A 27249-nucleotide genomic window follows, 5' to 3' on the forward strand; every position below is an offset into this window, starting at 1 on the left:
TCCGATTCTGATCTTTTACATACACACATTATCTTGAATGATAAATTTAAAAATCTGTGAAACTGAGGGAAATGTAGGCTTTTCCTGTCATCCATATATTCATTTGCATATTATCGGTCAATTGAAGACATCAATTAAGTCAGCATCGTATTATTAAGGGATGGGTTGACTCATTGTCTCTGGTTTTCCTTTGCATCATGATACTGTCCACATGGGAAGAAATCCCATGACCAATTCATTCTATTTATTATTTGGCTGCCAGCAGATTAGGTGTTGATACTTTAACATTGCCGTGGATGTTTCTAGATAAATCCATATCCTGAAACGAGCGATAAAATGTGGATGTGAAAACCAGAGCTCGCTTTTCACACTCATGGATGGTTAGTGATAAGTGACTAAGCAGTCATTCATATGTCCAAGGTGCTTGCTTAAATATTCCAGACAGCCAGAATAAGACCGAGGCAAATGTGTGTGATTTACGATATATATATATATATATACAGTTGAAGTCGGAAGTTTACATACAACTTAGCCAAATACATTTAAACTCAGTTTTCAGAATTCCTGACATTTAATCCTAGTAAAAATTCCCTGTTATAGGACTTTATTTTAATGTCAAACTGTCAGAATAATAGTTGAGTGATTTATTTCAGCTTTTATTTCTATCAAATCAAATTTTATTTGTCACATACACATGGTTAGCAGATGTTAATGCGAGTGTAGCGAAATGCTTGTGCTTCTAGTTCCGACAATGCAGTGACAACCAACAAGTAATCTAACTAACAATTCCAAAACTACTGTCTTATACACAGTGCAAGGGGATAAAGAATATGTACATAAGGATATATGAATGAGTGATGGTACAGGGCAGCATACAGTAGATGGTATCGAGTACAGTATATACATATGAGATGAGTATGTAGACAAAGTGGCATAGTTAAAGTGGCTAGTGATACATGTATTACATAAGGATGCAGTCGATGATATAGAGTACACTATATACGTATGCATATGAGATGAATAATGTAGGGTAAGTAACATATAAGGTAGCATTGTTTAAAGTGGCAAGTGATATATTTACATCATTTCCCATCAATTCCCATTATTAAAGTGGCTGGAGTTGGGTCAGTGTCAATGACAGTGTGTTGGCAGCAGCCACTCAATGTTAGTGGTGGCTGTTTAACAGTCTGATGGCCTTGAGATAGAAGCTGTTTTTCAGTCTCTCGGTCCCAGCTTTGATGCACCTGTACTGACCTCGCCTTCTGGATGATAGCGGGGTGAACAGGCAGTGGCTCGGGTGGTTGATGTCCTTGATTATCTTTATGGCCTTCCTGTAACATCGGGTGGTGTAGGTGTCCTGGAGGGCAGGTAGTTTGCCCCCGGTGATGCGTTGTGCAGACCTCACTACCCTCTGGAGAGCCTTACGGTTGTGGGCGGAGCAGTTGCCGTACCAGGTGGTGATACAGCCCGCCAGGATGCTCTCGATTGTGCATCTGTAGAAGTTTGTGAGTGCTTTTGGTGACAAGCCAAATTTCTTCTGCCTCCTGAGGTTGAAGAGGCGCTGCTGCGCCTTCTTCACGACGCTGTCAGTGTGAGTGGACCAATTCAGTTTGTCTGTGATGTGTATGCCGAGGAACTTAAAACTTGCTACATTCTCCACTACTGTTCCATCGATGTGGATAAGGGGGTGTTCCCTCTGCTGTTTCCTGAAGTCCACAATCATCTCCTTAGTTTTGTTGACGTTGAGTGTGAGGTTATTTTCCTGACACCACACTCCGAGGGCCCTCACCTCCTCTCTGTAGGCCGTCTCGTCGTTGTTGGTAATCAAGCCTACCACTGTTGTGTCGTCCGCAAACTTGATGATTGAGTTGGAGGCGTGCGTGGCCACGCAGTCGTGGGTGAACAGGGAGTACAGGAGAGGGCTCAGAACGCACCCTTGTGGGGCCCCGTGTTGAGGATCAGCGGGGAGGAGATGTTGTTGCCTACCCTCACCACCTGGGGGCGGCCCGTCCAGAAGTCCAGTACCCAGTTGCACAGGGCGGGGTCGAGACCCAGGGTCTCGAGCTTGATGACGAGCTTGGAGGGTACTATGGTGTTGAATGCCGAGCTGTAGTTGATGAACAGCATTCTCACATAGGTATTCCTCTTGTCCAGGTGGGTTAGGGCAGTGTGCAGTGTGGTTGAGATTGCGTCGTCTGTGGACCTATTTGGGCGGTAAGCAAATTGGAGTGGGTCTAGGGTGTCAGGTAGGGTGGAGGTGATATGGTCCTTGACTAGTCTCTCAAAGCACTTCATGATGACGGAAGTGAGTGCTACGGGCGGTAGTCGTTTAGCTCAGTTACCTTAGCTTTCTTGGGAACAGGAACAATGGTGGCCCTCTTGAAGCATGTGGGAACAGCAGACTGGTATAGGGATTGATTGAATATGTCCGTAAACACACCGGCCAGCTGGTCTGCGCATGCTCTGAGGGCGCGGCTGGGGATGCCGTCTGGGCCTGCAGCCTTGCGAGGGTTAACACGTTTAAATGTCTTACTCACCTCGGCTGCAGTGAAGGAGAGACCGCATGTTTTCGTTGCAGGCCGTTTCATCACATTCCCAGTGGGTCAGAAGTTTACATACACTCAATTAGTATTTGGTAGTATTGCCCTTAAAATTGTGTAACTTGGGTCAAACATTTCGGCTAGCCTTCCAGAGGCTTACCACAATAAGTTGGGTGAATGTTGGCCCATTCCTCCTGACAGAGCTGGTGTAACTGAGTCAGGTTTGTAGGCCTCCTTGCTCACACAAGCTTTTTCAGTTCTGCCCACAAATGTTATATAGGATTGAGCTCAGGGCTTTGTGATGGCCATTCCAATACCTTGACTTTGTTGTCCTTAAGCCATTTTGCCACAACTTTGGAAGTATGCTTGGGGTCATTGTTAATTTGGAAGACCCATTTGTGACCAAGCTTTAACTTCCTGACTGATGTCTTGAGATGTTGCTTCAATATATAGAAACAGGACATGTTTGTCCTCTACACATAAAAGACATTGTGCAAGCTACTTTTATGTCTGTTATAGATTATGTGGCTATTATTTACATGCTACGGCATCAACACTTAAACCGCTGGATGCTACTTATCATTGCGCACTCAGATTTATTACAGGTTACAGAACTCACCACTGTGTTTAATATCAAAATGTGGGTTGGACTTCGCTGTCCATGAGACGAGAACAACATGCTATCGTGTTTGTCTATAAAGCACTTCTGAATAAACTACCTTCTGATTTATCATCACTTCTCAACATTATAATTATAATTCATGAAAACAGGTCTCAAACATGGATTACACTTGAGGCCCATGCAATTTCCAGAGTTGGTTATCGCTGTCTTTTCCTGTTATGCTCCTTGCCTATGGAATAGCCTGCAGACTAAACTTAAACTTGAGACTCTTGTCCCCCTGTTGCCCATTTTAAACATTTATTGGAGAATGTTTATTTTTCTATTGCTTGTAACTGTTTCAGGTAATGCAAGTTATTGTGCTGTTAGGGGAATAACCTGTTAGTAGAATAACCTGTTAGTAGAATAACCTGTTAGGGGAATAACCTGTTAGGGGAATAACCTGTTAGTAGAATAACCTGTTAGGGGAATAACCTGTTCGTAGAATAACCTGTTAGGGGAATAACCTGTTAGGGGAATAACCTGTTAGTAGAATAACCTGTTAGGGGAATAACCGGTTAGGGGAATAACCTGTTAGTAGAATAACCTGTTAGGGGAATAACCTGTTAGGGGAATAACCTGTTAGGGGAATAACCTGTTAGTAGAATAACCTGTTAGGGGAATAACCTGTTAGGGGAATAACCTGTTCGTAGAATAACCTGTTAGGGGAATAACCTGTTAGGGGAATAACCTGTTAGTGGAATAACCTGTTAGTGGAATAACCTGTTAGGGGAATAACCTGTTAGGGGAATAACCTGTTTGGGGAATAACCTGATAGGGGAGTAACCTGTTAGTAGAATAACCTTTAGAGCATGGCGCTTGTAACGCCAGGGTAGTGGGTTCGATTCCCGGGACCACCCATACGTAGAATGTATGCACACATGACTGTAAGTCGCTTTGGATAAAAGCGTCTGCTAAATGGCATATATTATTATTATTATTAATAACCTGTTAGGGGAATAACCTTTTAGGGGAATAACCTGTTAGGGGAATAACCTGTTAGTAGAATAACCTGTTAGGGGAATAACCTGTTAGTAGAATAACCTGTTAGGGGAATAACCTGTTAGGGGAATAACCTGTTAGTAGAATAACCTGTTTGGGGAATAACCTGTTAGGGTAATAACCTGTTAGTAGAATAACCTGTTAGTAGAATAACCTGTTAGGGGAATAACCTGTTAGGGGAATAACCTGTTAGTAGAATAACCTGTTAGGGGAATAACCGGTTAGGGGAATAACCTGTTTGGGGAATAACCTGTTAGGGTAATAACCTGTTAGTAGAATAACCTGTTAGTAGAATAACCTGTTAGGGGAATAACCTGTTAGTAGAATAACCTGTTAGTAGAATAACCTGTTAGTAGAATAACCTGTTAGGGGAATAACCTGTGTGTAAATGTAACAATCTGCTGCTGTATTTTTTGTGTTATCTGTGATGGTTTAGTGTAGTTTCTTAATCATTGTACCTGAACTGTATATGTAAACATGTATAAGCAGGGCCCAGCTTTAAAAGAGACCTTGGTCTCAGTCTGTGCTCCTTGTGAAATAAAGGTATGATAATCATATCCACATAATTTCCCCTCCTCATGATGGCATCCATTTTGTGAAGTGCACCAGTCCCCTCTGCAGCAAAGCACCCCCACAACATGATGCTACCACCCCCGTGCTTCACGGTTGGGATGGTGTTCTTTGGCTTGCAAGCCCCCCCCTTTTCCTCCAAACATAACTATGGTCATTATGGACAAACATTTTCATCAGACCAGAGGACATTTATCCAAAAAGTACAATCTTTGTTCCCATGTGCAGTTGCAAACCGTAGTCTGGCTTTTTAATGGCGGTTTTGGAGCCGTGGCTTCTTCCTTGCTGAGTGGCCTTTCAGGTGATGTCGATATAGGACTCGTTTTACTGTGGATATAGATACTTTTGTACCTGTTTCCTCCAGCATCTTCACAAAGTCCTTTTGATGTTGTTCTGAGATTGATTTGCACTTTTCCCACCAAAGTACATTCATCTCTAGGAGACAGAATGTGTCTCCTTCCTGAGCGGAATGACGACTGCATGGTCCCATGGTGTTTATACTTGCATACTATTGTTTGTACAGATGAACGTGGTACCTTCAGGTGTTTGGAAATTGCTCCCAATGATGAACCAGACTTGTGAAGGTTTACACATTATTTTCTGAGGTCTTGGCTGAATTCTTTTGATTTTCCCAAGATGTTAAGCAAAGAGGCACTGAGTTTGAAGGTAGGCCTTGAAATACATCCACATCCACAATACCTCCAATTGACTCAAATTATATCAATTAGCCTATCAGAACCTTCTAAAGCCATGACATCATTTTCTGGAATTTTCCAAGCTGTTTAAAGGCACAGTTAACTTAGTGTATTTAAACTTCTGACCCACTGGAATTGTGATGCAGTGAATAATAAGTGAAATAATCTGTCTGTAAACAATTGTTGGAAAGATCACTTGTGTCATGCACACAGTAGATGTCCTAACCGACTTGCCAAAACTATAGTTTGAAATGTGTACAAGAAATGTGTGGAGTGGTTGAAAAACGAGTTTTAATGACTCCAACCTAAGTATATGTAAACTTCCGACTTCAACTGTGTGTGTGTATATATATATATATACACACACACACAGTTGAAGTATATATATATATAATATATATATATATATATATACTGAACAAAAATATAAAATATGAACATAAACACATGGTCCCATGTTTCATAAACTGAAATAAAATAGCCCAGAATTAGCCCAAAAACTGATTAAACAGCATGATCATTACACAGGTGCACCTTGTGCTGGGGACAAAAGGCCACTAAAATGGTCAGTTTTGTCACACAGTGCCACAGATGTCTTTAGTTTTGAGGGTGTGTACAATTGTCATGCTGACTGCAGCAAGGTCCATCAGAGCTGTTGCCGGTGAATGTCATGTTTATTTTTATACCGTAAACCACCTCTAACATTGTTTTAGAGAATTTGGCAGTATGTCCAACCGGCCTTACAACCGTAGACCATGCCAGCCCGGGATCCACATCCGGCTTCTTCACCTCCTGAAACCTTGGAGTATTTATGTCTGTAATAAATTCCTTATGTGGGGAAAAACGTTTTCTGATTGGCTGGGCCTGACTCTCCGGTTGTTCGGGCCTAGCTCCCAACTGGGTAGGGTCTATGCCCACCCAATTGTTGCAAATTGCGTTTATATTTTTGTTCTGCATAGATAGCCAGCCAATGTAACGCCTCAATCACATCGATTGTGTTTTTAGCAATTGCAATTTGGGACATCAGAAGTACATTAATTTCCAATGGAACGCTGCGTGTGCTTTGCACTATTGCGTTACAGAGGACTAATCTGTACGTTCTGTGTACGTTGGACGTATCTAACATATGCGTAGACGGTTTGACAAAGCTGGTAGCAGAATGTTATTAATGTTGAACTTTTGTTGCACACATATCCAAATTGTGCCGCGTACCATTTTTTAAAAATTCCCTTGCAATGTCGGTGTGATCGAGGCGTAACCATTGTAACGAGACAAATGTTTTGTTTTCAATCATCCACCTTTTAGGTCAGAGAGTTGAGGGTGCGGTGTGCCTGGTTACCAGCTAACATGGCTACCTAGAGCAGCGAAGCGGCGTTTTTCTTCTCTCTCTCTCTCCAGCCTTTCAATCTTGGGGGAGCTGTCTCGATCAGCCAACTAGCAATCTTTCCACAACACGGCTGGTCCATGAAATTATCGCAATGTTTTATTTAAATATAGGACTAGTATGGATAATCTACTTCTGTGCAGTGAACACTTTGAAGAATGGATAGTACGTTACTAGCTATCGTTAGCTAACCTTACATTGGCTAGGAAATATCGTGGCATGTTAAATTCTGTTCCAGGCAACTTTTCATATTCTCATATATTTATACAGCTAACGTTAGATAGCTGCTAGCTAGAGCTGGATGTTTTTTGTTTTGTTTAATTATTACAAGAGTCACGTTAGCTATATGTCTAAACTCTGTTTTGTTATGCAGATTACAAGATAATCAACAAAATTGGAGAAGGGACATTTTCAGAAGTGGTGAAGGCTCAAAGCCTGAAAGATGGGAAATATTATGCGTGTAAAACGATGAAGCAGTCACTCAGCAGGTAACTAACTATCAGGTGTGCTGCCTTGTAATTGTTCTGCCTGCTGTTTGCCTTGAGCTGCTCTACGTCCTCTGTGTGTGTGGACCCTTGCCTTGAAACTTGAGCTAGCAGGATGACACCCCTGCCTATCCAACTGGAAGTCACTGTCAACATACCCTGACTGTGACCTTGCTGAGGTTGAGTTCGGCTAGGGACAATGTTGCTTTTTAGAACAGATTTTTCTAAGCCTGTACATTAACGTTTAACCTGTACAGCTAACTACTCTCAATTGTGTGAATGGTCTTTGAAAATAAGTAATGACATGATGATGATACATGTTCTCTACAATACAACACGTGTTGGAGGTTATCAGTCAGTTACAGAGTTAATAACAGGTTTCGCCACATGGTTTTATTGTTTGTTGCTCAGCCTGGAACAGGCCAACAACCTGCGAGAAGTCCAGGCCATGAAAAGACTAAACCCTCACCCAAACATCATTCAGCTGCATGAATTGATATTGTGAGTACAATGTTTGTCCCTGTCTTTTGAATTGTTTGTGCGAAGCCTCAACTGAACAATAACATGATCATTTTTGTCTGATTCATTCAATGTGTTACAGTGACAAAGAGTCAGGGACTCTGTCCTTGATATGTGAGCTGATGGAGATGAACATCTATGAGTTCATACGAGGTCAGAGACACATTGAAACTGCTTCTGTGAATGACATAAAACCTCTACCACAACTGTAACTACAGCACATCAAATTCTATTCCCCATTCAGTTATCTTGTGCATTCCTAACTTGTCTCACTTGCAGGGAGGCAGCAGCCTTTGCCAGAAAGTAAAATCAGACACTACATGTACCAACTTTGCAAGTCACTCGATCATATGCATAGGTAAGAATGAAAATATGGAGTCGGGATCTTGTCCGTGTATAAATACACTTCCTACAGACCTTTTCACTGGCACAGAGGGGTTTTAGGGTCTGTTTTTGTTGTTGTTGCTTCCCCTAAAACTGAACAGTTGTACTGTGTTGTTATCTTGGTACAGCAACGGGATCTTTCACCGGGACGTTAAGCCAGAGAACATTCTAATCAAAGTAAGTCAACATTGATTTATTTTTTATTATGATGCTAAAAACCTTGCCTGCTGATTTGGTAAATCAGAACTGTTACTGTTACATTGTTTACCATATGTTGTCCATGACTTGGTTGGTTGCTTCCATAGCACGACGTGCTCAAACTTGGAGACTTTGGCTCATGCAGGAGTTTGCACTCCAAGCCCCCCCACACAGAGTACATCTCCACCCGCTGGTACAGAGCCCCAGAGTGCCTCCTCACAGACGGCTATTACTCACACAAGATGGACATGTGGAGTGTAGGATGTGTTTTCTACGAGATCATCAGGTACCTTTCATCTATCATCAAATTAGATACAGAACTGCTTATGTCCATTCTAGTAGGAGACTTTGGTTATGGCCTTAGCGTTGTGTTCCTCTACGGTCGACGCCACAGACATTCGTGAACAGCTGCTGTCGTGTAAATAGCCTTGATGACATCACAGACGATCATGTTTGTGTATTTCAGTCTCAGCCCTCTGTTTCCGGGAAGCAATGAGTTGGATCAGGTGACCAAGATCCACGATGTTTTGGGTACACCTGACAACAGTCTCCTTCAAAAATTCCCTCAGTACGTTTGTTAGATACGCTTATCATGTAATGAACACCAATGACTTACAGTATGTTCAGTGGAAACTATTGTCCTCAGTGACAGTGTTGTACATACATTTTTTGACAGGTCTAGGGCGATGCGTTTTGACTTCCCTCTGCGGAAAGGCAGTGGAATATCTCAGCTCATCCCAAACTCTTCGGCACCCAGTCTGTCATTGCTCTACCAGATGCTGACCTACGACCCAGAGGAGCGCATTGGTGCAAGAGCGGCGCTACAGCACATATTTTTTAGAGAGCTACGGTAAGCACACACACTGTACTGTATAAAAACACATAGACATACTGTGCTTTATAATTGTAGTATGTGTAGTGTGAGAAAGTATTTAATTTAATTCATATGGTAAATGCGATCTTCCCTCCACCTGTCCTTGTCTCAGGCTGGCGGAGAGGAGAGCTGATAGTCTGCGCAGGGCCATTGTGACTGTAGAGGGAGGAGAGAGCAGTGGGACCCCCAACTCTGTGGATCACCTGCGGCGCATGGCCAGACAGGGCAGGAGGCAGGTAAGAGACAGACACATCTCCTAAAAAGGTTGACCCTACATCACATTTTATGAGTAATCAACCACATTATAAAAGGTAGGATAAAATGTCTTAATATGCTACATACTGGGAAAATGACAAAACATTCCATAATTTGGATGTACTTTGCCCTACTATGATGGTAGGTCCTTTATGATGGAATAATCTTCTTCTGTTTTGTAGCACAACATAAAGCATGTTGCCGAGCCTCTGATCAGACGCAACGCCCCACATGTGGAATTACCAAAGCTCAATGTGGTAGTGCCTGCACCCCAGATTACCTACCCTGTTAGCACAGTGCCAGTTCTCACCATCACTCACCGTGGGTCCCTCCCAGCCATCACATCAAAAAAGTGCCACTCCCGGTTGGCTAAGGTAAACACACTGTATTACGGTGTACATTTTAGGACATCCCTATGGGAAAGGGGGATACGTAGTCAGTTGTACAACTGAAATGTGTCTTGCATTTAACCCAACCCCTCTGAATCAGAGAGGTGCGGGGGGGCTGCCTTAATCGACATCCATGTCTTCGGTGCTCAGGGAACAGTGGGTTAACTGTCTTGCTCAGGTGTAACGGCGTTCTTCGTTTGTCGAAAGAGAGTCGGACCGAAATGCAGCGTGGTGGTTACTCATGTCTTTAATAAAGAAAGCGATACATGAAATAACTATACAAAATACAAAACAACAAACGGAACGTGAAACCTAATACAGCCTATCTGGTGAAACTACACAGAGACAGGAACAATCACCCACGAAATACAAACTCAGGCTACCTAAATACGGTTCCCAATCAGAGACAACGAGAATCACCTGACTCTGATTGAGAACCGCCTCAGGCAGCCAAGCCTATACAACACCCCTAATCAGCCGCGATCCCAAATACTACAAACCCCAAATACGAACCACAACATATAAACAAACCCATGTCACACCCTGGCCTGACCAAACATATAACGAAAACACAAAATACAATGACCAAGGCGTGACACAGGGGCAGAACGACCAATTTAAAATAAAAATGTATTACCTTGTCAGCTCGGGGATTCGATCTAGCAACCTTTCGGTTACTGGCCCTAACGCTCTAATCACTAGTATGTCTACTCCCTTCGACAAAATGTCCTGTACAGACATGACTTTATTGCCCATCTTAAATAACATCTGAGGCTGTATGTGTCAAGAATCTCAGAGTAGGAGTGCTGGTCTAGGATCAGACCCCATCCGTCCATGTAATCTTATTCATTATGATCTAAAAAAGCTACACACATCCTAGATCAGCATTCCTACTCTGAGACCCTTGATTTACAGCCTCAGGACTTAATAGAATAGCGTGTTGTTCATATTTCTTTTAACCCTGTATTTTTTTCTCTTTACCCAACAGCCAAGGGATGAATCCCACTGCTCTGCTTTCAAGACCTACTACATGCCTCCTCTGGATAGGAAACCTGGTGGCTACTGAGAGCCCCAATTCTTAACTGTTGCTGTTCAACAGACCTGTTGTACCTGCTGTACATACTCTCTGATTTTTTAAAATTTGGTTAGACATTGTTGAACAAAGCTACTTAGCTACTTCAAAGCCTGCTGCTTTCTTGTGAGCAATGCTAACATGGTGATGGACAAAGGAATGTCCCATAGCGATAATTACCAGGGTTAATTTGTATAAGTCATCATTCTGGCAGATGAAATACAACATGATCCACAAAGTATATTTGACTCATTTGTCATCAGTGTTAGGCAAATGAGAAGATGCCTATTGACCGTTAATAACCGAACCATTTCCTAACTAGTTGTGTCATGTTCTTAACGGCTCAAAAGTGAGCAAATGACTACTCACATGCAAAGCAGAACTTCAAGGACGAGCTCTGATATACTGAATGTACAAAACATTAGGAACACCTGCTCTTTCCATGACAGACTGACAATGTGAATCCAGGTGAACGCTATGATCCCTTATTGATGTCACTTGTTAAATCCACTTCAATCAGTGTAGATGAAGGGGAGGATACGGGTTAAAGAAGGATTTTTAAGCCTTGAGACATGGATTGTGTATGTGTGCCCTTCAGTGGGTGAAGGGGCAAAACAAAATATTTAAGTGCCTTTGAACAGGGTGTGGTAGTAGGTGCCAGGCGCACCAGTTTGTGTCAGGAACTGCAACAATGCTGGGTTTTTCCACGCTCAACAGTTTCCCGTGTGTATCAAGAATGGTCCACCACCCAAAGGACATCCATCCAACTTGACAACTGTGGGAAGCATTAGTCATCATGGGACAGCATCCTTGCAAAACACTTTCAACAACTTGTAGAGTCCATTCAATGAGAAATATGAGGCTGTTCTGAGGGCAAAAGCAGGGGGTGCAACTCAATATGTTCCTAATGTTTTGTACACTCAAGTGTATTTAATACAAATCTTCTGAAAGATCAGGTGTTAGTTCCTTGGTAAGTTCATTGATTCAGCACAGTGCATTGTATCCCAGTGCTAGATCAAATCTGATTTTTGGAAATTCTTTTTTTTTTTGTTGCTCACAGAGCATATCTTCATGATACAATCAACATTGTAGATTTCCTAGACCACCTGCGACTTCCAAAGCAATAGTCAAGTACATGACAATTACAAAAGTAACCAACTCCATAAACTCTCAATGTTTTAGTATCGCCCCTGGGTCTGGAGGGCCGCGTGCACGTCATGTTTTTGATTTAACCAACCCGGAAGACCAGGTGGGTTGAATATATCACTAAACTGATCAATTACCTCAGTTGATCAGGTGTGGTGCCTAGTTGGAACAAAATCCTTCATTTCCATCAGAAACAGGGTTGCCTACCCCTGTACGACTGCATTGCCATAAGAGTATAACATGTATACACTTGAGAAAAAGCAACATATTTTGTAAGTTCTGTGAATGTTTTGCCTTTTGTTCTATGACATATTACATAAGATTTTCCAATACCGTGACAGACTGTTTGTCATTTGAGACAGAGTTATTATTGTACATATGCAATGACAAGGCATATACAGGGTACGCCCATACTTATCCCAGCACGTATTGTATGGGAACAAGCAAAGTGAAAGTGTGTTTCATGATGTGTATCTTATCTTTACAACCCAAATGTAAAAACATTTCACCAAGTACTTATAAAAATCAATAAAAATGGACAAACAAAATCAGTAACAATACAAGTGTAATAGAATATACCTTTTTAATGAAGAATAAAAATTGTCAAATGTTAACCACAATCAAAAAATATATTCACTTCACCATTCGTTCCTTCTGTAGTTAGTGTGGAGTCACTTAACTCCTTAAATAGGTGTCACATGGAACAAGGTCCTACTGTGGGTCTTTTGGGACACAGAAAAGCATTGCTGATGGTAAGCAAAATATATATTTTCTTTATCAGTCAGACTTCCTGAGCTTCATAATATTTGAAGTTGACAGCAGCTTTGTCTGACTTCTGCACATTGTGATTATTTTAAGCTTTTATTTCGAGCATTTAATACGTTAATCTCGTATATCAAAATACATCTGGATGAATTTTGTACAAGAGAAAAGAACTGCACACTCAAGATTTTAATATAATTAATGTATATTTTTCTGCATTAGAAATATAACCAATTTCCTCAAATGATTAGAACTTACACTACAGTAATAATTTGCCATTACCCCGATCACTCACTGAATTCCAATAATACGATTTGAAGCAGATTTAAATTTGAAATAATAACGATAAATGCTTAAAGGAAAACCCTACACAGAAAATAATATTTTGGTATTTGTTTCATTAGTCCATTGTTGATATAGTCCGAAAATGTTTTGCATGTTAAGATATACAGTACCAGTGAAAAGTTTGGACACACCTACTCAGTCCAGGGTTTTTCAGATTTTTTAAAACTATTTTCTACATTGTAGAATAATAGTGAAGACACCAAAACTATGAAACAACACTTATGGAATCATGTAGTAACCAAAAAAAGTGTTAAATCAAAATATATTTGTGATTCTTCAAAGTAGCCACCCTTTGCCTTTGACAGCTTTGCACACTCTTGGAATGCATTTCAATTAACAGGTGTGCCTTGTTAAAAGTTAATTTGTGGAATTCTTTCCCTCTTAAGTTCGAGCCAATCAGTTGTGCTGTGACAAGGTAGAGCTGGTATACAGAAGATAGCCCTATTTGGGAAAACACCAAGTCTATATTATGGCAAGAGCAGCTCAAATAAGCAAAGATCAAACATTACATCATTACTTTAAGACATACGGAACATTTCAAGAACTTTGAATGTTTCTTCAAGTGCAGTCGCTAAAACAATCAAGCGTTATGATGAAACTGGCTCTCATGAGGACCACTACAGGAAAGGAAGACCCAGAGGTACCTCTGCTGCAGAGGATAGGTTCATTAGAGTTAACTGGCTCTCATGAGGACCGCCACAGGAAAGGAAGACCCAGAGGTACCTCTGCTGCAGAGGATAGGTTCATTAGAGTTAACTGGCTCTCATGAGGACCGCCACAGGAAAGGAAGACCCAGAGGTACCTCTGCTGCAGAGGATAGGTTCATTAGAGTTCCCAGTTTTACTGTACCAGCAAAATAAATACTTCACAGAGTTCAAGTAACAGACATCAACATTAGGGAAAGGAGGATACCCAGTCAGTTGTACAACAGAATGACTTCAACTGAAATGTGTCATCTGCATTTAACCCAAACCCTCTGAAATCAGAGAGGTGCGGGGGGCTGCCTTAAATTGGCATCCACGTTTTCTGCTCCTTCCTCAGGGGCAGAACGACAGATTTTTGGTTTTGGTCTACCATCTGCCACACTGATTTTTTTACCTTGTCAGCTCGGGGATTTGGTTACTGGCCCAACGCTCTAACCACTAGGCTACCTGCCACCCCTTATTACATGAATCAGGCCTTCATGGTCAAATTGCAGCAAAGAAACCACTACTAAAGTACACCAATAAGAAGAAGAGACTTGCTTGGGCCAAGAAACACGAGTAATGGACATTAGACCGGTAGAAATTTGTCCTTTGGTCTGACGAGTCCAAATGGGATTTTTGGTTTCAACCGCCGTGTCTTTGTGAGACGCAGAGTAGGTGAACGGTCTCTGAATGTGTGGTTCCCACCGTGAAGCACAGAGGTGGTGTTATGGTGCTTTGTGGGTGACACTGATTTATTTAGAATTCAAGGCACACTTAACCAGCATGGCTACCACAGCATTCTGCAGCGATACACCATCCCAGCTGGTTTGTGCTTAGTGGGACTATCATTTGTTTTTCAACAGGACAATGACCCAACACACCACCAGACTGTGTGAGGGCTATTCGACCAGTAAGGAAAGTGATGGAGTGCTGCATCAGATGACCTGGCCTCCACAATAACCCGACCTCAACATAATTGAGATTGTTTGGGATGAGTTGGACCGCAGAGTGAAGAAAAAGCAGCCAACAAGTGCTCAGCATGTGGGAACTCCTTCAATCAAGACTGTTGGAAAAGCATTCCCGGTGAAGCTGGTTGAGAGAATGCCAAGCGTGTGCAAAGCTGTCATCAAGGTAAAGGGTGGCTACTTTGAAGTATCTCAAATATGTTTTGATTTGTTTAACACTTTTTTAGTTACTATATGATTCCATATGTGTTATGTAATTGTTTATGTCTTTACTATTATTCTACAATGAAGAAAATAGCAAAAATAAAAGAAAAACCCTTGAATGAGTAGGTGTCTAAACCTTTGACTTGTACTGTATAACTTAAAAGTACAGAAATACAGCCGGTATATTTAATTTAGAAAGTTACACATCTTGAAAACTTGATTGCTGACATGCAAAACATTGGGACTATATAAAACAAAAATACCAAAATATAGTTTTCGGGTAGAGTGTCCCTTTACTAGATATAAAAGGTTTTTAATAAATTATCCTCCTAACAGCTGTCAGAGTTATTGCACACCCAACATGTAAAGCCATTTCCTCTAATAAACTATACTGAACAAAAATAAAACGTAACATGCTACAATTTAAGGATTTTACTGAGTTACAGTTCATAGAAGGAAATCAGTCAACTGAAATACATCCATTAGGCCCTAAACTATGGATTTCACTTGACTGGATAGGGGCGCAGCCACGAGTGGGCATAGGCCCACCCACTTGGGAGCTAGGACCGGCCAATTAGAATACGTTTTTCCCCACAAAAGGGCTTTATTACAGACAGAAATACTTCTGAGAATCCCCCACCCTTCCTCAGATGATCCCACAGGTGAAGAAGCCGGATGTGGAGGTCCTGGGCTGGTGTGGTTACACATGGTCCGTGACCTACGGTTGTGAGGCCAGTTGGCTGTACTGCCAAATGCTCTAAAACGACATTGGAGGCAGCTTATGGTAGAGAAATGAACATTACATTCTCTGGCAACAGCTCTGTTGGACACTTCTGCATGCCAATCACACACTCCTTCAAAACTTGAGTGGCATTGTGTTGTGTGACAAATCTGCACATTTTAAAAAGTGGCCTTTTACTGTCCACAGTACATGGTGCACCTGTGTAATGATCATGCTGTTAAATCAGCTTCTTGACATGCCATATCTGTCAGGTGGATGGATTATCTTGGCAAAGGAGAAATGCTCACTAACAGGTATGTAAACAAATTTGTGCACAAAATTTGAGAGAAATAAGCTTTTTGTGCATATGGAACATTTCTGGAATCTTTTATTTCAGCTCATTAAAAATGGGACCAACATGTTGCGTTACTCACCAGACATGTCACCCATTGAGCATGTTTGGGATGCTCTGGATCAACAGCGTGTTCCAGTTCCCGCCAATATCCAGCAACTTCGCACAGCCATTGAGGGGCAACATTCCACAGGCCACAATCGACAGCCTGATCAACTCTATGTGAAGGAGATGTGTCACGCTGCATGAGGCAAATGGTGGTCACACCAGATACCGACTGGTTTTTCGATCCACGCCCCTACTTTTTTTGTTTGTTGGCATCTGACCAACAGATGCATGTCTGTATTCCCAGTAATGTGAAATCCATAGATTAGGGCCTTATGAATTTATTTAAATTGACTGATTTCCTTATATGAACTGTAACACATTAAAATCGTTGAAATCGTTTCATGTTGTATTTATATTTTTGTTTAGTAATGACCGAGCTACAGACGATCACAGGTTTCGGTGTGCCTCGTCTTCCATTCAGAAGACAGTCTGTCATTGTAGGTGTGGTTTTTGCAGTCACTAACAAAATCTGTGCAAAGTTCTCAATGGGGAGATTCTATAAAAATAAATAAAACACTTGTAAAGAATTTGGTTAGAGGCAAATCCTTGGATGCTAAAGGGTTACAAATTTAATTTGTAAATCTTTTTTCTTACCTTGAATGCAGCCTATGAGCCAGGAGTGACTGCAAAAAAAACCACACCTACGATGACTGAGACTGTCTTCTGAACGGAAGGCAAGGCACACTGAAACCTGTGATCGTCTGTATCTAGGTCAAGAAAATTGTTGGGACAATAGCAATTTTGATACCTTTTGACAGTGAACATCTTCAAAATCATAAAGGCTAAACAAATTGATTTGTGTGTGCAGTTTTTAGACTATGGTTGGTGAGCAACTCATGGAACGCCATTACTTTACTGTAGCGGCTGGTGGCAGTCACTCCTGATCCATGGACCACTTGCATAGGAATTATGAAAGTTGGGTGAAGTCTCATTTTAAAACACAAGCATAATTTGATTGATTTGCATCTAACTAAGCCAAGCTCAAAGTCCAGATGTGGGAGCGAAATGAGACAAAAACAAAAAAAAAACATTTTTTTAAAATACAGAAAATACATTAGAATCACTGTCCAAAATGTCTCCACACCCTTTCCATTTCTGTATTGGAATACTTCTACCATCTAGACCATGTGAATGATAACCAAAAAAGAAAGAGAGAATAGAAAAAGTAACAAGAGAAAGGAAAAAAAACTTGCAATGCATTGTGGGGTGAAGAGCAGCACCAGGCTCTGGTGTAATGCAGGTTTCTTAGCAGCAGAAATAGTGTTGGCTATATTATCGTTCCACTGGGAGAGACTGCTTGCTTTTGGGATGACAAACCCTGGAAAGGAAAACAAGGATATTTGACATTGGGGAAAGTTTTCAAAGCATCAAATTAATCAACCCCCCTACCACTTTCCTGCATTCAAATGGCCTTTGTACAGCAGTTAGTGAGTGCATGATGCAGTGAATATAATGGATTAACGTAGAAAGCTGAAAGAATCTGTGTAGTGGGTGAGCGTGCAGAGGTCTTGCTTGGTTATGCTGCGGTGCATTGTGGGATGGTAATGAGTCAATATGGGTGTTTTCGAACCGATGCACACAAACACCCTCGGTTGTGATCAATGTCTTCTTTCCACTGATAAGGTGGGCTGCTTAAGTGCACTGACTTATCCACCAGGTAACTTGATTGTACATAATACAAGTGTCTAACCATGACTCGTATTTTGAAAATGTATGGGCTTTGCATGGGGTGGCAGATGAACACAAAACTCACACACATACAGACCGATTTGAGATGTGACATACTGCATGTGTAGGAGATCCCAACACAATGCTGTCCAAAATGTCCACAAATATACTAAAGTTTACAAAATGGATCCTTGCAGTGCCCAAACTAACCACAAAGAGAAATGCATGGGTATTATGCAGAACTTAAATTCTATTCAAAAAGAACTTACCACTTTTCCAGGCCTCGCCCATGTCCAAATAAATCCCTCCTGACAAGCTGTCACTATACAGTCCTCAAGAAATATTAAGACAGTCAGTCTCTCATGTGCTATCTTTTTACAGATAAGAGGCTCTAGTAGGGGTAGGTCTTCCATGCGGGGACAGAGCGGTGTCCCCAGAGTCTTTGCAGGGTCTGTTCTGGATTTGGTGAGCATGTTGAGCTTGTCACTGCTCTTGCTGCTAATGTGACCCATGCTGTGGTTCCGTTTGTGGTCCGTCTCCTGGTGCTGCTCTTTGCGATCGTGAAGGGAGAGCGTTGCGAACTTGCTGACACCCGAGGCGATGGCACTGCTCTTGTTGTTGGCAGTCATAGCTGGCGAGTGCGGTAAGCTGTTGGAGCGTGGCAGGGGAGAGGAGAGTGAGTTACTGGGGGTGTTGGCGCCGCTATCATTCGTGCTAGGGTTATTACTCACATGGTTCACTATGTCACTAGCGACTTTACCTCCCGCCGGGGGGCTGGTAGCGTTCATCACATTGGTGTGTGTTCTTGTCCGGGAAAGCGGGAGGTGAGGGAAAAGTATATCTTCTGTGAGGTCCCACAAGCACAGCTGAGTGTCCTGGCCCACTGAGCCAAACCTGTACGTGGTGTGTACTGTCCGACTGTCTGTGGAGTTGCGTTTGGAGAGCCGGGACTGCGTACTGTTGGCCCGGTCGCGACCAAAGTGGAGGCCCTGGAAGTCCTCGTCGCTGCCGTTGAACTCCATAGGGTCTGCATCCTCCACGCTGGTTGTGTAATGGTCAAACGCCACCACGCTGACCCATGATTTGTGTCCGTGACCGCGCGCGATAACCCGGCAGTCCACAAACGACCACACAGTCACCAGATCATCCTCGCCCCCCGCGACAATGTACTTTCCGTCCGGACTCCAGCACATGCACAGCAGACCCCCAAAGTAGCTTTTCATGGTCCCGTGCAGCTCCACCGCGTCAAAGTTGAAGACCCGAAGGAAGCCGTCCTGGCTGACACACGCCAGAAACTTCCCGTCGGGTGAAAAGGCAAACTCGTTGAGCGCTCCCTCGCCCACCGTCCATTTGAGCAAAGGGTTGCGCGTGGATTTGCTCTTACACGTGTGCACCGAGTAGTTCTTGCCCTGTTTGAGCAACTGGTAGTGAGGCACCGTGGTGCCACACGTGTTTTCTACGTTGTACAAGTACATGTTTCCACTGGAATGAGCGACTAGGAACAACCTCTCTAAGCCGGGCACCCATTTTACACAAGTCACTCTGGATTTGTCTATTAGTCTCTGGGGAAAGCATTTTGGGAGAGAAAGGGAGGAGGGAGAGAAGGAACAAAACATGTTAAAATGCAAATGTAAGCAACAATGGCTTTCATTGAGTTATGTCAAAAAATGTACATTTGAAGTGAGTAACTAAACACACTTTCTCTCTCTACCCCAATCTATGGTGGCTTTGGCCAATCACAGCTTTATGTGGCTTTACATTTCATTTGGAGACTTTCATGACAACTTACTTCCTCATTGAAGAGCTTGCTGGTCTCCCTCTTGATGGGGTCGATGAGCTGCACTTGGCCTGCCGAGAAGCCCACCAGCAGGGAGACGCTGTCCGCCGTGGCCGTCAGGTGGTTGAAGTCATGACATGTGGGCTGTGTTCCCTTGTATATCCTCTTGTCGATAGGCTTGCTCAAGTCAGCCGCCTGAAAGAAAAGAGTACAAAAAAAAACAAAAACAAAAGTGAGATACGGTTACTGCCCTAATCTTTTCAGTGTTGTGTGTATTCGGCTCCTGGTCAAATCGCAGATCAAAGCATCAAGGGTGGCATGCAAAAGCAACGAAGCCAACCTGAGTAGAGTGCTCATGATGACACAGAATGCTTTGAACATGACAGCAAACACAAAAGGCCTTTTGAAGTGGTAACTAGGTCTATGACACGGCCTTTGAAGTCAATAGTTTAATTGCGTTACAGTACAATCAATTGTAATAATCAGAGGACATCAGCAAGACATCCTTAAAAAATATCTTCCTGAAATAAAGGCCTAACATAACAATGTAGTGTCTCGAGGGGGGGGGGGCTTGATGCGGTGTGTTATGAACAATACTGACATAAAGAATCAGACTAGGGCATGCAACTCTAGCCTTTTAAGTTTGTGCTTTATTCAAAATGCCTCAGGGGCACAGTGAGTTTACTAGCACAACAGTCACACGGGTGACAGCAGATCGGAAAGTTTTCAAGTGGGAAAGTTTTCTTGTGTCTCCAGACAGCTCAGCTGTTTCTGCATAGGCCTATTCCAACCATAGGCCCATATGGTATATTCCAGTTAGGGAATGTCAGAAACGTACACTTTTTAGCATTTAAAAAATATATTTTTACTTTATTTAACTAGGCAAGTCAGTTACGAACAAATTCTTATTTACAATGAGGGCCTACCAAAAGGCCTCCTGCTGGGACGGGATTATTATTTTTTAAATAATAAAATATAGGACAAAACACATAGCACGACAAGAGAGACAACACTACATAAAGAGAGACCTAAGACAACAACTTAGCAAGGCAGCAACACATGACAACACAACATGCTAGCAACACAACATGGTAGCAGCACAAAACATGGTACAAACATTATTGGGCACAGACAACAGCACAAAAGGCAAGAAGGTAGAGACAACAATACATCACGCAAAGCAGCCACAACTGTCAGTATGAGTGTCCACGTTTGAATCTTTGAATGAAGAGTTTAAGATAAAACTGTCCAGTTTGAGTGTTTCTTGCAGCTCGTTCCAGTCGCTAGCTGCAGCAAACTGAAAAGAGGGACCCAGGGATGTGTGTGCTTTGGAGACATTTAACAGAATGTGACTGGCAGAACTGGTGTTGTATGTGGAGGATGAGGGCTGCAGTAGATATCTGATAGGGGGAGTGAAGCCTAAGAGGGTTTTATAAATAAGCATCAACCAGTGGGTCTTGCGAAAGGTAAACAGAGATGACCAGTTCACAGAGGAGTATAGAGTGCAGTGAAGTGTCCTATAAGGAGCATTGGTGGCAAATATGGTGGCCGAATGGTAAGAACATCAAGCCGCTCGAGAGCACCCTTACCTGCCGATCTATAAATTACGTCTCCGTAATCTAGCATGGGTAGGATGGTCATCTGAATCAGGGTTAGTTTGGCAGCTGGGGTGAAAGAGGAGGGATTACAATAGAGGAAACCAAGTCTAGATGCAACCTTAGCCTGCAGCTTTGATATGTGCTGAGAGAAGGACAGTGTACGGTCTAGCCATACTCCCAAGTACTTGTATGAGGTGACTACTTCAAGCTCTAAACCCTCAGAGGTAGTAATCACACCAGTGGAGAGAGGGGCATTCTTCTCATCAAACCACAATACCTTTGTTTTGGAGGTGTTCAAAACAAGGTTAAGGGGAGAGAAAGCTTGTTGGACACAAAGAAAGCTTTGTTGTAGAGCATTTAACACAAAATCCGGGGAGGGGCCAGCTGAGTATAAGACTATCATCTGCACATAAATGGATGAGAGCTTCCTACTGCCTGAGCTATGTTGTTGATGTAAATTGAGAAGAGCGTGGGGCCTAGGACCAAGCCTTTGGGTACACCCTTGGTAGTGGCTGAGACAGCAGATGTTCTGACTTTATACACTGCACTCTGAGGGATCTTTGGCTTGGTTTACTAACTACCTCTCTCAGAGACACTAACACTCCTTAGCCGGCCCACAAGAATGGAATGGTCGCCCGTATCGAATTCAATAAAAATAGCAGCACAACATTGCTTAGAATCAAGGGCAATGACGACATCATTAAGGTACCTCTTGAAGCTAGGGTGCACTATTTTTATGTTTGGAAAAATTGCGTTCCCAAAGTAAACGGCCTATTTCTCAGGATCAGATGCTAGAATATGAATATTATTGACAGATTGGGATAGAAAACACTAAAGTTTCCAAAACGGTCAAAATTTTGTCTGTGAGTTAAACAGAACTGATATTGCAGGCTAAAACCTAAGGAAAATCCAATCAGGAAGTGCCCCTGTTTTTGAAGTCTCTCAGTTCTTATGCATCCCGATTGCACATTTAAAGGGATATCAACCATATTCATTTTTCTGTGGCTTCCCTAAGGTGTCAATAGTCTTTAGACATAGTTTCAGGCTTTTATTTTGAAAAATGAGCGTGAAGGATCACATTGCGTAAGTGGACAGGTGGGGGCTCTCAGAGTTAGTTGGTGCGCAATTGAGTAAGACGGCCATTGTTCCTCCCGCTGTTATGGAAAAAGCTACACACTCGGTTTATATATTATCGAATATATATTTTAAAAACTACCTGAGGAATTATTATAAAAAACGTTTGACATGTTTATGTGGACATTATGGAGACCATTTGGAATTTCCGTCTGCGTTGTCGTGAGGGCTCTTTCCTGTGGATTTCTGAACATAACGCGACAAACGTCGGTATTTTGGGTATAAAAATAATCTTTATGGAACATTTGCTGTGTAACTGGGAGTCTCGTGAGTGAAAACATCCAAAGATCAAAGGTAAATGGTTAATTTGATTGCTTTTCTGATTTTCGTGACCAAGCTTCCTGATGCTAAGTGTACATAATGCTATGCTGGGCTATCAATAAACTTACAAACGCTTGGATTGCTTTCGCTGTAAAGCATAATTTCAAAATCTGAGACGACAGGGTGATTAACAAAAGGCTAAGCTGTGTTTTCCTATATTGCACTTGTGATTTCATGAATATGAATATTTTCTAGTAATATTATTTGACTATGCTATTCAGCGTTGCTGATGACAATTATCCCGGATCCGGGAAGGGTAGTTCAAAGAGGTTAAGGGACATTTAAGGTTGCAGTGACACAATCCATAACCTGAGCGGAAACCAGATTGCATACCAGAGAGAATACTATAGACATCAAGAAAGCCAGTCAGTTGATTATTGACATGTTTTGATAAACAGGGCAAAATAGAATTTATGCACCAGTATAGTCCTTGTGAATATTGTAGATGTTTAGATCTGTTTACACACTTGGAAGAAATGAAAAACTATAAACTTGATCTACTATCTGCCACACTGAGGAAAGTCCTGCATTATCAACTTGTCATGTCCAAAAGTTCACAGCAACTCACTCACTAAGATGCCCCTCTGTCTGACTGAACTCCAGGAAGCATTTCCTGTCACCACACCGACACATCATTGGAAGTTAATGCAAAACCATTCAATGGAAATATTGTATGCAGATTTAGATTTGGGTTATATAACATCTTCATATGTATGTAAATTTCAAGTAATTGTGCAAATTAATTCACAACAACACCTTGTTCTTGATGCCACAACTGTTGTTTAAGCAGTCATGTAGCTAGCTTAACACCTTTCAAGGCTAGATTTCCTAGGTCACATCAAACAGGGCATCCGTGCACTGTAAGTCATCACCCAAGTGGAAGTACAAATAGGGGTCACACTTGTGATTTCACGAGCATGCATTCACTGCCAATATTGGGATTCTAGCCAAATGTCCACCATGTCCGTGGTGCGTTGATAGGTGTTACAACCTAACTGTGACTGTCAGATTAGAGTTAACCAGTCTGCTAGCTGGCTCGCTGTGCATACCACAACACTTTTGGACGAGGTGGACTGTGCAGTGAGAACAGACTGGTGGTGCTATTAGGACACAGTGCTGTGCATTAGTCATAAACCATGAAAATTGGACAATACTGACCTGTGGTCATCAATTAAGACACATGAATTATAAGTAAGCTGTCATAATAATGTTTAGCTACCAACCTTTCTAACGCCTTTGTAGATGTAGAAGTACAGTTCCCGGCCCACATTAAAACATATTCTGTCGCCGTTACCAGACTGATCATTGACGTTGACGAAGGAGACTTTGACGGGGTTTGAACCCTGGGAATTAAAAGGCACCCTGTTGGGGCGGCTATATTCGGAGTGAGTGAGGAGTTTATAGACGCCTTCCCGTGTATTGAACTGAGTTTTAATTTCGTTCAACTCCTTCCCTCCTCCCTCCGCCGCCGCCATCTTTAAAATGAACAATAACATTCATCCTTCCTCGAGCCCGGATCTTACGCATGGAGCATGCGCATCACCGTTCATGGGTAACTTGGAGTCGACTCGCGCAAGTGAGTGTGACCTATTCAAATGGACAGGGGTTGAACAGATGAGAACCATTAAAACATGTTTTTTGTTCCAATTGAAGTTTAATACTGGCAAACTCACGGTTATCTCCTTGGTAAACGAGGCATGAAGGTAAAACTACCTGTTTGAAATGAACCAATGAAAACTAATAAACATATCAATCAATTCACAGCAGTCAGCTGAGATGCTGACAAGGCGCACCTGCCCAAATCTGTGAAGTTGGTGGTCAATCAAAGAACCATGGCGACAACGAACCACCAGCAGCAGCAACACTCACTTCCAGGTAATTTTGGATGAATTGAGTGTCAGTGTTTACAGATGGTAGTGAGCAATGTAAACCAAATGCATACAGACTTATGCACATTGTTTTCATCCGAATAGACGTGCGTTTCTATAGAAAAACCTTGTTTTTAAACGTGACGAGTTTAACCAATGTTTTTACAAAAACGTGGGTATTTCATCACAGAAGGCCAATTGAGGTGACGTTATGAATTGGGATGACAGAAAAAAAACTAATTAGGCCTACTGATGGTTTACCTTATAAAATATACATATGTATTTATTTTATTCGCAGGTTTTCCTGATGACAGTCTTGTTGAAAGTGGCCCCAGTAGTATGGATAAGCTTGCATTCAAATACATGGTGAGGAAATTCAAAGATGCAGTTGTATGCACATTTTGTATATTCTAGACGGTTAAAGTCAACGCCTGTAGCATAGGTAAACGTTATTGTGCCACAATTTTAAGGTGAGTAATATGTAATAGCTCTTCTTTCTTCCCCTATTTTATTGTAGGAGCTGTGTAAAGTGGAGTCCAGTACTGATTCCGAATCAGATGTCAGTCCAAGATGGTCTGATACCAGCACCATGGTAATAGTCTCATTGTATGTCCTTTTGACTGACAGTAAGTGTTATGGTAGGCAGTCTACAATAATTATGCTGTTAGCTCTCAAACTCTACCCTTATGAAAGACTGCAGTCTTTTTTTGTTGTTGTATGGATAGGCAGCATTCATCCACGAAATGACTTCCGCTACACTGAGTTACGCTGACGCACAGGTGGTGGCCTCTTGTCTTCCGTAAACAAGCGCAATAACATGGAGATATGACTGTGTGGGAACACTAGACCTATCAATGTGTATCAATTAAACTTTTTTTCTTACTGATATGAAAGTTAAGTCCCTTATGCTTCCAAAAACTTACGCAAGTGACTCATGTCAATGTTCAGATTGAGCATCGTGCTCTTAAACGCCTTTGTGCAATGGAACTGAGTCATGACCAAGAACTAGCATGCCCTCACCTTTGATTCAAGTTAACCCTTATTTATAAGTTACCAGACTACAAAGTTATGAACTTGAACTAGTTTCTACAATGTTACTCTGATCAGGGATGTGGAAGTAGTGCGGCAGAGAGCAGACAACCCATTCAAAGGATGCTAACATGTTCACACAAGCCGGTGGGACGATATTCGTGGCTTTCTTTGGTAAGTAGGATTGCAATTCACAAGCATTGATGAGCAAATCACTTACATTCATACTATACTTAACAGTATAAAATACCCGTCTCGCTTCAGTCCTTGGACCCATATGACGGGAGCTCAGAAGATTCGGATGAGTCTATATCTGGCCCCAGGCGACCGAGGCAGGGGAGCTGCAGGTATTGGGGCAGGAGCCAAAGGAGGAACAATCACACTCCCACCCTCAAAGAAGTGATCAAAAGTGGTGGTCCAACAGAGCCTCATCTCATTGATGTCCAGATGAGGTCAGCAAGTGACTCTGAGCTATGGACATGCAGCCACATGGATACCATGTCATCCTGCAGCCACAGCAAGGGGCAGGGCCCTGTGGCAGAGACATCTGCAGACTCAGTGCTCACTACTAAATCTTCACCTTGCACACCTGTGTTTCCCACTTTTGTGGGGGCAGCAACCTCGGTCCCCAAAGTCCAGATACCAGAGAAATCTCCCGACAGTACTATCCCCCTCAGGGGTGTCTTCAAAAGGAAGTTAAGTCTTCCAGGAGCAGAGGCACTACAAGATTGTTACCACAGGAAGAAGCAGTGTGTCACCAAAATGGAGGCTGGGGATTCTCCTCCTGAGGTGAGCTGGTCCATGACCAGAAACACCCCCCTAGCCTAGAGACACTATTGCTTATACTTGCTTATCTACACAGGTGGCTAGGAGCGGTTTCTGGACATGGTCATGACACTGGAAAAACGGGGACACTTGACCTTTCTCTGCAGAACAAGTAGACGGTGATAATACATTGATGTTCAGGCTATTCAAGTTAACTAGGAGAATGTGTCACGTTATTTCTTCACTTAGATGCACTTTTTTTTTAACACTAAATTTAATAACTTAGTTCTCACACATGTAAAGAATAACATTCCATATTAATTTGCATTGCTATATTGTTCATTGGTGCTGTATATTTGGCTAGTTCTATTGTATGGTAGTGGTAGACAGATTTGCTTTAGACTAATATAAAATAAAGCTGTACTACCAAATTGACTACATTTTTATGAGTCCATTATTACAAGGCATCTCTCCAGACAGCTCCCCTCAATGTCAATTCATTGGGTGCATTCCAAATGAGAATGGCAGACTTCAGAGAATCATCTGTAGATATGAGCGGCTTGAACAATTATCCTATTGAGAAAATTCCACATTCCAAGGGGCTAGTGTGCATGTAATTCAGCCTACAGAATGCGGAACGATGAATCTAATCCCACAGTGGAAGTAAAATGCTCAGGTTTAGCCCCTCATATCTGAGAAGATGGATAAACAGCAATATGGCTGCTATGCATTTTAAAGATCATGGACCATAGTCAAAAACAAACTATACCCAGTC

General features: G+C 42.2%; 3 protein-coding genes across 9 annotated transcripts; 2 read left to right on the forward strand and 1 right to left on the reverse strand.

Annotated features, from left to right (window-relative positions):
* The first annotated feature begins 6229 nt into the window (after positions 1–6229).
* Positions 6230–12509, forward strand: LOC118362244 (MAPK/MAK/MRK overlapping kinase-like). 5 transcript variants are annotated; one of them, XM_035742435.2, is made up of 13 exons: positions 6230–6366; positions 6771–7014; positions 7223–7337; positions 7746–7835; positions 7936–8006; positions 8133–8211; positions 8366–8414; positions 8543–8721; positions 8902–9003; positions 9112–9285; positions 9422–9545; positions 9747–9938; positions 10942–12509. In XM_035742435.2, the coding sequence occupies exons 2-13, from the start codon at positions 7008–7010 to the stop codon at positions 11017–11019; spliced, it is 1260 nt and encodes a 419-aa protein (XP_035598328.1). In that variant the 5' UTR covers positions 6230–6366; positions 6771–7007; the 3' UTR covers positions 11020–12509. The 5 variants fall into 5 exon arrangements, with proteins under 5 accessions (XP_035598328.1, XP_035598326.1, XP_035598329.1 ...); XM_035742436.2 differs by lacking the exon at positions 6230–6366 and adding an exon at positions 6409–6616; XM_035742437.2 differs by lacking the exon at positions 6230–6366 and adding an exon at positions 6411–6569.
* A 231-nt stretch (positions 12510–12740) lies between these two features.
* LOC118362246 (WD repeat-containing protein 20-like) lies at positions 12741–24308 on the reverse strand. Its single transcript, XM_035742440.2, has 4 exons — positions 24036–24308; positions 19772–19954; positions 18252–19544; positions 12741–17632 (listed from the first exon to the last, which is right to left on the reverse strand). The coding sequence occupies exons 1-4, from the start codon at positions 24306–24308 to the stop codon at positions 17582–17584; spliced, it is 1800 nt and encodes a 599-aa protein (XP_035598333.1). The 3' UTR covers positions 12741–17581.
* Positions 24301–26976, forward strand: LOC118362248 (uncharacterized). Of its 3 annotated transcripts, XM_035742446.2 has the most exons (7): positions 24301–24388; positions 24577–24687; positions 24979–25046; positions 25198–25272; positions 25788–25883; positions 25974–26498; positions 26572–26976. In XM_035742446.2, exons 2-7 carry the CDS (start codon positions 24645–24647, stop codon positions 26602–26604), a joined length of 840 nt encoding a protein of 279 aa, XP_035598339.1. In that variant the 5' UTR covers positions 24301–24388; positions 24577–24644; the 3' UTR covers positions 26605–26976. The 3 variants fall into 3 exon arrangements, with proteins under 3 accessions (XP_035598339.1, XP_035598338.1, XP_035598340.1); XM_035742445.2 differs by having other exon boundaries at positions 25974–26976; XM_035742447.2 differs by lacking the exons at positions 24301–24388; positions 24577–24687 and adding an exon at positions 24698–24883 and having other exon boundaries at positions 25974–26976.
* Positions 26977–27249: the final 273 nt, after the last annotated feature.

Source organism: Oncorhynchus keta, chromosome 29 (assembly GCF_023373465.1).
Source record: "Oncorhynchus keta strain PuntledgeMale-10-30-2019 chromosome 29, Oket_V2, whole genome shotgun sequence".
NCBI lineage: Eukaryota > Metazoa > Chordata > Actinopteri > Salmoniformes > Salmonidae > Oncorhynchus > Oncorhynchus keta.

Bases quoted from the DNA above. Each gene is read 5' to 3' on its own strand.
- LOC118362248 (XM_035742445.2), top strand. From the start codon at position 24,645: ATGGCGACAACGAACCACCAGCAGCAGCAACACTCACTTCCAG. The intron at 24,688-24,978 runs GTAATTTTGGAT...TTTTATTCGCAG, and splicing joins GCAGCAACACTCACTTCCAG to GTTTTCCTGATGACAGTCTT. The intron at 25,884-25,973 runs GTAAGTAGGATT...GTCTCGCTTCAG, and splicing joins GATATTCGTGGCTTTCTTTG to TCCTTGGACCCATATGACGG.
- LOC118362246 (XM_035742440.2), bottom strand. From the start codon at position 24,308: ATGTTATTGTTCATTTTAAAGATGGCGGCGGCGGAGGGAGGAGGGAAG. The intron at 19,545-19,771 runs GTAAGTTGTCAT...TGCTTTCCCCAG, and splicing joins GCAAGCTCTTCAATGAGGAA to AGACTAATAGACAAATCCAG. The intron at 17,633-18,251 runs GTAAGTTCTTTT...TTTCCTTTCCAG, and splicing joins GGGCGAGGCCTGGAAAAGTG to GGTTTGTCATCCCAAAAGCA.
- LOC118362244 (XM_035742433.2), top strand. From the start codon at position 6,297: ATGTGGGGAAAAACGTTTTCTGATTGGCTGGGCCTGACTCTCCGGTTG. The intron at 6,367-7,222 runs GTAGGGTCTATG...TTTGTTATGCAG, and splicing joins CGGGCCTAGCTCCCAACTGG to ATTACAAGATAATCAACAAA. The intron at 8,007-8,132 runs GTCAGAGACACA...TCTCACTTGCAG, and splicing joins CATCTATGAGTTCATACGAG to GGAGGCAGCAGCCTTTGCCA.